The 10,152-nt window shown below is 55.4% G+C and overlaps 1 protein-coding gene across 1 annotated transcript; it reads right to left on the reverse strand.

The window, feature by feature from the left end:
- Window positions 1–944: 944 nt before the first annotated feature.
- Window positions 945–9,872, reverse strand: LOC144798013 (uncharacterized). Its single transcript, XM_078668801.1, has 3 exons — window positions 9,467–9,872; window positions 8,164–9,107; window positions 945–965 (listed from the first exon to the last, which is right to left on the reverse strand). Exons 1-3 carry the CDS (start codon window positions 9,549–9,551, stop codon window positions 945–947), a joined length of 1,050 nt encoding a protein of 349 aa, XP_078524927.1. The 5' UTR covers window positions 9,552–9,872.
- Between the last annotated feature and the right edge of the window lie 280 nt (window positions 9,873–10,152).

Consider the following 10,152-nt stretch of genomic DNA (forward strand, 5'->3'; position numbering starts at 1 on the left):
GACATTTGGCCTGCTCAAGTCAAGGTTTCGGTGCCTGGATAAGACTGGAGGGGCCCTGCCTTACTCACCAGGCAAAGTATGCAAGATCGTGATAGCGTGCTGCATGCTTCACAACCTGGCTGTGCGCTATAACATTGAACTGCTCTTGGACCCTGATGAACTGCAAGTTCCTCGCCCTCCCGACCCAGCCATGTCAACTGATGAGGATAGTGGTGAGGAGGAAGGTGTGGACCAGAGGCGCCAGATCATTGATCGCTACTTCCCTTGATTGTGAGTGTGCTCCTCTTGTGCTGCTTGGGTATGCCCTGTGAATGTGTGCTGGTGTTGTGGCATAGTGGTGTGCTTCATCTCTGTGTTCTGCTATGTGATGCATGCATGTGTGTGTGTGTGCTAAATTGTGGCCAATGCACGTCTCCATGATGTGTGTCGTCTCATCCATTACTGTTGTGATGCGTGTGGGTAGTTAAATGTTGCACTGCAGTGTGTTCTGATGTGTGTGATCTTGTTTCCTGACGTGTCTTTGCGGTTTCTATTTTCCCTAGGTCACTCCCGCAGCGCCATGATTCTGTACCAGTTGGATACCTGTACCTAGTAACATCTGTTTCTGATGCATTCATGTGAATAAACATGGAGACAACACATGATTGAGTGAGTAAGTGGCTTTTATTTACAAAATGTGCATGGGTGTAGGTGCATATTTACAAATGAGTGAAGGGGTGGGGGAGTGAGAGTTGAAGGTTATGGCAGATGAAATGTCCGTGCGGACACCACATAGGGTGGTGTCTGCCTAGTACAGCAGGCCTGTGGCAGGTGGGACCGGATAGTTGGCAGGGTGAATGGCATGCGCAGGTACTGGGACAGTCATTTTCTGTTCCTCTTGGAGCGTGTGGCAGGTGCTTCCACACTGCTGTCGCCCACTTCCAGCCTCGGTCGGCCCCTCCGTCTTACTGCCGGTACGGTGTCATCTGGTTGCGCAGGGGCATCGGGTACCACATCCGCCGCAGGTGGCGGTGGCGGTGGCGGTGGCGGTGGCGGTGGCGGTGGCGGTGGCGGTGTTTGTGGCCTGATTGTCCTGGTGAAGATGTCCACTAGTTGGCCAAGCCGCCTCTCAATGGCCCCCAACATTGCAGTGTTATCTACAAAGTCCTGGTGGGCCCGGTCTGCCTGTGCCTGACCACGTTGGTAGCTCACCTCCACCCTGCCCAGTGCCTCCAATGACTGTTGCACTGGATTGGGTGTGTTGGTATCCTCCCGTGTTCTTTGACGTATGCTCCTGCCTGCCGGATCTGGCCTTGCATCTCTGCCTTGCCTCACACTCTCCCTGCGTGGCTGGGATGGCGCTGGCACGGCGTTGGCCGTTGGGTTGGGCAGGGTGGCAGGAGTGGTGGTAGCAGTGGTGGTGGTGGTGGAGGTGGTGCTGGTGGTGGCTGTGCAGGTCACAGTGGCCGGTGTTGTCACAATGGCAGAGGCCGTAGTTGTTGGTGCAGGGGTGACCTGGGAGCCAGATGGCCCTGGCTGGCTGCTTGTGCCGGGATCATCCTCTGCCCCGGAGGTGGCTGGCCAATCGTCCCCTGAGACGTCTGTGATTGGCGAGTCTGGAGGGCGGGTGTTGCTTCCAGCTGTCAGATGAGGATGACCTGCAAAACCAAAATGTGATGATGAGTAATGTGGACTTGACAGGTTGTTTTCACTTTTTTGGCCGATTCTGTCTGCACTGGTACTCACCCCACCCACCACCACCGCCATCCCTATGGACATGGGGGCCTGTTGGGAGTTGTAGTTCCATCCCCTCACACCCACCACCACCCACCACCACCGCCACCGCCATCCCTATGGACATGGGGGCCTGTTGGGAGTTGTAGTTCCATCCCCTCACACCCACCACCACCCACCACCACCGCCACCGCCATCCCTATGGACATGGGGGCCTGTTGGGAGTTGTAGTTCCATCCCCTCACACCCACCACCACCCACCACCACCGCCACCGCCATCCCTATGGACATGGGGGCCTGTTGGGAGTTGTGGTTCCATCCCCTCACACCCACCACCACCGCCATCCCTATGGACATGGGGGCCTGTTGGGAGTTGTGGTTCCATCCCCTCACACCCACCACCACCGCCACCGCCATCCCTATGGACATGGGGGCCTGTTGGGAGTTGTAGTTCCATCCCCTCACACCCACCACCACCCACCGCCACCGCCATCCCTATGGACATGGGGGCCTGTTGGGAGTTGTGGTTCCATCCCCTCACACCCACCACCACCGCCATCCCTATGGACATGGGGGCCTGTTGGGAGTTGTGGTTCCATCCCCTCACACCCACCACCACCGCCACCGCCATCCCTATGGACATGGGGGCCTGTTGGGAGTTGTAGTTCCATCCCCTCACACCCACCACCACCCACCACCACCGCCACCGCCATCCCTATGGACATGGGGGCCTGTTGGGAGTTGTAGTTCCATCCCCTCACACCCACCACCACCCACCGCCACCGCCATCCCTATGGACATGGGGGCCTGTTGGAGTGATTTCGACGTTGGTGAGTATGTGGACTGCATGCATGGGTTGGGCTCTGGGAGATGTGTCTTCACAGTTGTGTGAGGCACACCATGTAGTAGTGCTCGTGGTGCTTGGTTTGTACTTACCAGCCTCTTCTCCCTCAGGAAGTCCATCAAGGCTCTCAGGGTGGATGATGGTCATCACCTTCTCCTCCCACTCGGTGTAGGGTAAGGGCTCCGGAGGGGTTCCACCGCCTGTATGATTAGCCCGGAGATAGTTCTTGGCTCGTATGGCTTTGACTCGGGTCTTTAGATCGTGCCACCGCCTCTGGATGTCCTGCTTCGTCCTCGGGACGCTCCCGGAGGCATTCACCCTGGTGACTATCCGGTCCCACATGCTGTTTCTCCTGGCTATGCTGGTCTGCTGCACTAGGGCCCCGAATAAGTGGGGTTCCACACGGATGATCTCATCGACCATAACCTTCAACTCGGTGTCAGTGAATTTGGGGTTTTTTTTTGGTGCCATGGTGTGTGGTGCTCGGGGTGTGGGTTTGCGTGGATGGGGTGGTGCAGGTGTGTGGTGTGTAAGAATGGTGTGGTGGGTGTTTGTGTGGTGGGTGTGTTTGGGTGTGGGTTGTGTGAATGCTATTTCTCTTTGGGCTCAGTTCAGTGGTGTGTCCTGCTAGCAGCTATGCTGTGATGCAGAGGAGTTGTGGAGTGGGTGGGAGTTCTTTTATGGTGTGTGTCTAGACCGTGTCTGAATGGTTATTGGCAGTCAGGTGCTAGGTGGGAGTGTTGGCAGGTGTGGATTGTGTGGTGCTTGGCGGTGGATCATTGTGTGTTGTGATTGGTTTGGATATTTTCGGTGGGTGGGCGTTTTTTTTCGTGTGTTTGGTGATAAACTTCCGTGCCAATGTATGGCATTGGTTTGACAGTAGGGATGTTGTTTGTGTTGTCGTTCCGCTGTGGTGCACGGATTCTCGGTGCATTGGTTCCGCTGCGGACGTGGATGGCGGTGACTACCGGGGTACTTGCGGAGTTATCCTAATTGCGGACACGGACATTGCGCAGGTATAGCGGGGGTGGTGGATGTATTCGCGGTCATGTGCGTACGCGGCGGTCGGTGTTTTTACTGTTCCGTCCGCCTGCCGCGGACTCAGGTGTACTCCGACCGCCGCGGACGGGGATTGGAGTGCTCCGTACGCCGCGGTCGGCGTTTTTTGTATGTTTTATCCTAATTGCTGTTGCGGATTTTCCGCGGACAGGTCCGGAGTAGCTTGCCACCTTCCGCGGCGGACGGTACACGTTTCCGTCCGCCATCCTAATCGACCCCTTAGGGGCTCATTAGGATGGCGGACGGAAGAGCCACCGCGGCCCTGTAGTAGGCGGAAAAAGCCTTTTCCGTGTCCGCCTGCCGCGGATACTCCGTCCGCCATATCAGGATAGGAAAACGTGTCAAATTCCCGTCCGCGACGGGAAAGCACGCTCCGCCGCCGAACTACACACGAGAGCGTGGCGGACGGAACACATCCGGAGGCCACGCCGTACGGACTGACGTCGAAGACCGTCCTCCAAATCAAGATGGCGGAAAATACACATAAAACCGCAGCGGAAAAACAACCTGTCTGAACACGGCGGAATCCCCACTGCGAAGACAGGTGACATAGCAGAGATACCCACCGCAAGCTGACCAACACCATGGACCCAGCGCTACACGCTTTCCCGATGCTCTTCGCGATCCACCACGTCCTAGTCATGGCCCACCACGGACGACGACGCAGGTAAGGCACAAACCATTGGCTGTCTGCAGGGGAATACCAGTAAGGGACGTGACGTAGGGAGGGGGAGTGTCATGTTACCGAAACCACTGATGAGAAGCATATACAAATACACATTTGTAGTACGCAAGCAGGAATGACAACGACAGACCACGAGACCTGATAGACAACCTTTATTGTACAAAATAGGGGTAAAATCACAGTGTATGCGTGAGCATGGGCAAAGTGGGCACCACAGCAGCTACATCATTGGCAGTCAACGAGAGGGCAGAATGCAGTATCAGAGCATCAACAGGGCATTGTGCAGTACAGAGCAGCTACATCAGAGGCAGTCAACGAGAGGGCAGAATACAGTATCAGAGCATCAACAGGGCATTGTGCAGTACAGAGCAGGTACATCATTGGCAGTCAACGAGAGGGCAGAATGCAGTATCAGAGCATCAACAGGGCATTGTGCAGTACAGAACAGGTACATCAGAGGCAGTAAACGAGAGGGCAGAATGCAGTATCAGAGCATCAACAGGGCATTGTGCAGTACAGAGCAGCTACATCAGAGGCAGTCAACGAGAGGGCAGAATGCAGTATCAGAGCATCAACAGGGCATTGTGCAGTACAGAGCAGCTACATCAGAGGCAGTCAACGAGAGGGCAGAATGCAGTATCAGAGCATCAACAGGGCATTGTGCAGTACAGAGCAGCTACATCAGAGGCAGTCAACGAGAGGGCAGAATACAGTATCAGAGCATCAACAGGGCATTGTGCAGTACAGAGCAGGTACATCATTGGCAGTCAACGAGAGGGCAGAATGCAGTATCAGAGCATCAACAGGGCATTGTGCTGTACAGAGCAGGTACATCATTGGCAGCACATGAGAGGGCAGAATGCAGTATCAGAGCATCAACAGGGCATTGTGCTGTACAGAGCAGGTACATCATTGGCAGCACATGAGAGGGGCTAAGTGCATCAACAGTCCATTGCACAGAACAGGTCCATCACAGGCAGCACATGAGAGGGGCTAAGTGCATCAACAGTCCATTGCACAGAACAGGTCCAGAGGCAGCACATGAGAGGGGCTAAGTGCATCAACAGTCCATTGCACAGAACAGGTCCATCACAGGCAGCACATGAGAGGGGCTAAGTGCATCAACAGTCCATTGCACAGAACAGGTCCATCACAGGCAGCACATGAGAGGGGCTAAGTGCATCAACAGTCCATTGCACAGAACAGGTCCATCACAGGCAGCACATGAGAGGGGCTAAGTGCATCAACAGTCCATTGCACAGAACAGGTCCATCACAGGCAGCACATGAGAGGGGCTAAGTGCATCAACAGTCCATTGCACAGAACAGGTCCATCACAGGCAGCACATGAGAGGGGCTAAGTGCATCAACAGTCCATTGCACAGAACAGGTCCATCAGAGGCACACATGAGAGGGGCTAAGTGCATCAACAGTCCATTGCACTGAACAGGTCCATCAGAGGCAGCACATGAGAGGGGCTAAGTGCATCAACAGTCCATTGCACAGAACAGGTCCATCATTGGCAGCACATGAGAGGGGCAGAATGCAGTATCAGAGCATCAACAGGGCAATGTGCAGTACAGAACAGGTACATCAGAGGCAGTAAACGAGAGGGCAGAATGCAGTATCAGAGCATCAACAGGGCAATGTGCAGTACAGAACAGGTACATCAGAGGCAGTAAACGAGAGGGCAGAATGCAGTATCAGAGCATCAACAGGGCAATGTGCAGTACAGAACAGGTACATCAGAGGCAGTAAACGAGAGGGCAGAATGCAGTATCAGAGCATCAACAGGGCAATGTGCAGTACAGAACAGGTACATCAGAGGCAGCACAACTACGTGTCCCTACCAAACCGTCACAGGGACCACAAGAGTGCCACGCAGTTCTCAATGGACACACCATGTGAACTAACATTTGAGTGAAGTGTACAGCACCTCACATCACAGAATCAGGGGGACTGCGTGAACTACCTGCCTCGGACACACTGGCAGCACCAGCAACAGGAGTGTGAGACACAGACACAGCCCGAGTGACACACACATGGGCCACGGACCCAGACACACTGGCAGCACCAGCAACAGGAGTGTGAGATACAGCCACAGCCCGAGTGACACACACATGGGCCACGGACCCAGACACACTGGCAGCACCAGCAACAGGAGTGTGAGACACAGCCACAGCCCGAGTGACACACACATGGGCCACGGACCCAGACACACTGGCAGCACCAGCAACAGGAGTGTGAGACACAGCCACAGCCCGAGTGACACACACATGGGCCACGGACCCAGACACACTGGCAGCACCAGCAACAGGAGTGTGAGACACAGCCACAGATGTAGTCACTGACACGTGAGCCACTGACCCAGACAGACTGCCAGCACCAGAAACAGGAGTGTGCAACACAGCCACAGATCTCCTAACTGACACGTGAGCCATAGACCCACATACCCTGCCAGGATCTGCAACAGGAGAGGGCACAACTGACACTGTGCCACCATCTGATACACGAGAGTCAACTGCACCAGCGCCACTGGGACAACTGAAATGATGAGCCACAGGGCTGTATGGGCCAGGAGGCAGGGTGGGCCTGGGAGCTGGGGATAGCTCACCTAGAGCCAAATCGGGGTTGGCAGGTGTCAATGGTGTGTGTCTGCGTTTCTTAGGGTGGTGTGAGTGCACCCTGGACAGGACAGGACTGCCAAGTGGTGGGGACTCCAAAGAATCACCACCCAGCATAGGTGGCGCAACTGCTGCGGGGGATCTGGTTTCGGGGGACGTGCTGGAGCCTGCTTGTCGTTTGCTCTGTGCCTGCCGCCTGGACTCGGAATGATGTGTAATGGGGGATGCAACAACAGGGGACACCCTCCTCTGCTTCTGACTGGCCTGGATGGGAGTGGAGGTATGGGGGGACTCCGCCGCGGAGACATCAGTGTTACGTTTAGTAGAAAACATCAGCCTCAGTGCAGCCAGGGGTGAAGTATGCCTGTCCTTGATAGCGCCATTGTCCATGCCAGATGCCTTGTCCGTAGGATGTGCCTTATCCTTAGGTGGAGTGTTGTCTCTGGATGTAGCCTGTGCCCTGCTCGCCGCCCTGTTCCTGCCAGCAGACTTGTCGTCTGTGGTGCACCTGTCTCCAGCAGACACCTGCTGTCTGTGTGTGTCCCTGTCCTTGGGAGAGTCCCTTACCTCTGCTGTGGGCCTGCTCTTGGGAGTCTCCCTGCTCTTAGTAGGTGCCTTAGTCTTCTCACTGTCCTTGGGAGAGTCCCTTACCTCTGCTGTGGGCCTGCTCTTGGGAGTCTCCCTGCTCTTAGTAGGTGCCTTAGTCTTCTCACTGTCCTTGGGAGAGTCCCTTACCTCTGCTGTGGGCCTGCTCTTGGGAGTCTCCCTGCTCTTAGTAGGTGCCTTAGTCTTCTCACTGTCCTTGGGAGAGTCCCTTACCTCTGCTGTGGGCCTGCTCTTGGGAGTCTCCCTGCTCTTAGTAGGTGCCTTAGTCTTCTCACTGTCCTTGGGAGAGTCCCTTACCTCTGCTGTGGGCCTGCTCTTGGGAGTCTCCCTGCTCTTAGTAGGTGCCTTAGTCTTCTCACTGTCCTTGGGAGAGTCCCTTACCTCTGCTGTGGGCCTGCTCTTGGGAGTCTCCCTGCTCTTAGTAGGTGCCTTAGTCTTCTCACTGTCCTTGGGAGAGTCCCTTACCTCTGCTGTGGGCCTGCTCTTGGGAGTCTCCCTGCTCTTAGTAGGTGCCTTAGTCTTCTCACTGTCCTTGGGAGTGTCCCTTACCTCTGCTGTGGGCCTGCTCTTGGGAGTCTCCCTGCTCTTAGTAGGTGCCTTAGTCTTCTCACTGTCCTTGGGAGAGTCCCTTACCTCTGCTGTGGGCCTGCTCTTGGGAGTCTCCCTGCTCTTAGTAGGTGCCTTTGTCTTCTGACTGGCCTTGTCCAAGGAACAGTCCATGGACATGTGACTATCCCTTGCCTTGGGAGTACCTTTCGTGTTGAATGGCTGTGTAGCTCCGGAAGGCATGTCCCCCAACAACACTTGTGGATCCTGTGTGTGTACTCCAGTGCATCTGACGTCGTCTACGTGAACAGATTTAGCTGATCTAGGGGATGGGGTCTGTGCCCTGCGTGCCCTGACGTGCTGTCTGACGCTGCTTCTAGTGCAATAAGCTGTATTTGAGTCCTGCTCAGAATAATCACTACCCCCTGAGACATCCAGCGGTGTAGATGGTGAAACACAAGTAGCACCCTGTTCGTTCGACTGTACTATTGCAGACGACACACTGCTTGCCAATGACTGCACTGTCCTGTGTAGACCTGCAAGATCGCCATGCATCCCTTCCATGAATGCCACCACCTGCCCCAACTTCCTATCATGGTCCTGGAAAGCATTTGTCATATTGGTCTGCCCCACACACAGCTGTCTGAGCAGATCAACGGCCTCAGCACACAGTGCATTTTGGCTCACCGTGGCAGGGGCAGCGGTGCCTGCACCGAACGCCACTCTGCTCCCCCTACTCCTCCGGCCACGAACAGTACATGGTGCAGTTGGCGGAAGTGTGGGCCCTGTGTGCTGTCTTACGACAGAAGGTGGTGAGTGCCCACTCCCAGTCTGTGACAACAGTGCAGGCTCACCCAGAGTGTCCGACGAGGAGGACGATGGCGTCTCCACATGCGAGTCCTCAGGGACGGTCCTGTCCCCCTCTCCGGCGCTGGCCTCCTCCGTGTCAGTCTGCGTGTGTGCGAAGTCTGAGCCGGACTCATTTCCTCGGCTACTCTCCACCGTCTGTGGCTGAGTGTCCTCTGTCAAAGCTGAAATGCACAGAAAAGATGTGTGAGTCATGGGCACACTCACGTACAGAAGGAACAGGATAGCCAAATCACATAGCAGACAAAGGTTTAGGAGCCCTCATCCTGCACATGGCCCACCCCTACCAGTCATCCTCACATTTTCTGCCATGGGGCCATGGACCACTAGGGGATGTGCTTTTACACTCAACTACTAAGCAAGTGGCGTGTCAACATGGCGGACCTGGATGTCAAATGAGTACCGCCCAATGGGACCAAAAAGGCATCACAGGCATACATACGCAACACGGAACTCAATAGTGTGTCTGTGCACCAATACATGCATAGCACTCACAGGTTTCCTACACAGACAGTATGCTCACCGCTAGTTTGCTGTCGATCGGCACTCAGACGTTCGGCCAGTTCAGGATGCGTCACTGCAATGATACGTTGCATGAGAGGGGTCATGGAGCGTCGGGCCAGACGGGGCGTCCTTGGAATCAGGCCCAGTGTTACTTCCGCTACATTCTTGCTCAGCCTGGAAATGTCGTCCCAGCGTTTGTGGCAGTGTGTATGTCGTCTGTTGCACACCCCCAATGCCCGTACTTCCCTTGCTATGCTCCTCCACAGGTCCTTGCGAAGGTGCAGCTTGACCTACCATGATGGGAGACAAAAGGGTGTAAGTCAGTGGACAGGTGGCCTGTCACACACATAGGGGCAAGACGTTACTGTCAGCAGCCATGCACAATCAGGAACATATGTCTAGCCCACACTACACAGCTAAGATAGAAATAGGCCTGATCATTCGGCCCCCTCATGCACACCAACATGTCCCACACTGCACTTACCACCCGTCCCGGTGCGCCGTAGAGGCGTCCATAGTTGCGGAGTACACCGTCCACGAGGACATCAAGCTCCGCGGCGGTGAAGGGTCGAGACCGGATCTCTTTGCCTGACGACATGGCAAGATCACGGAGTATGGCACTAGAGCAGCAGTCGGTGGTCAGCTCAGCAGCAGCAGCAGGTCGAGGTGATGGTCACAGGCAGCAGTCGGTGGTCAGCTCAGCAG

Source organism: Lissotriton helveticus, chromosome 12 (assembly GCF_964261635.1).
Source record: "Lissotriton helveticus chromosome 12, aLisHel1.1, whole genome shotgun sequence".
In the NCBI taxonomy this organism is placed as follows: domain Eukaryota; kingdom Metazoa; phylum Chordata; class Amphibia; order Caudata; family Salamandridae; genus Lissotriton; species Lissotriton helveticus.

What these genes read in the sequence shown, in the direction of transcription:
- LOC144798013 (XM_078668801.1), bottom strand. Translation starts at nt 9,551, where the DNA reads ATGACCCCTCTCATGCAACGTATCATTGCAGTGACGCATCCTGAACTG. An exon ending in CGATCGACAGCAAACTAGCG is followed by an intron (nt 9,108 to 9,466) that starts GTGAGCATACTG and finishes TGTGCATTTCAG; the next exon opens with CTTTGACAGAGGACACTCAG. An exon ending in AGAGCAGGCCCACAGCAGAG is followed by an intron (nt 966 to 8,163) that starts GTAAGGGACTCT and finishes CTGCGCAACCAG; the next exon opens with ATGACACCGTACCGGCAGTA.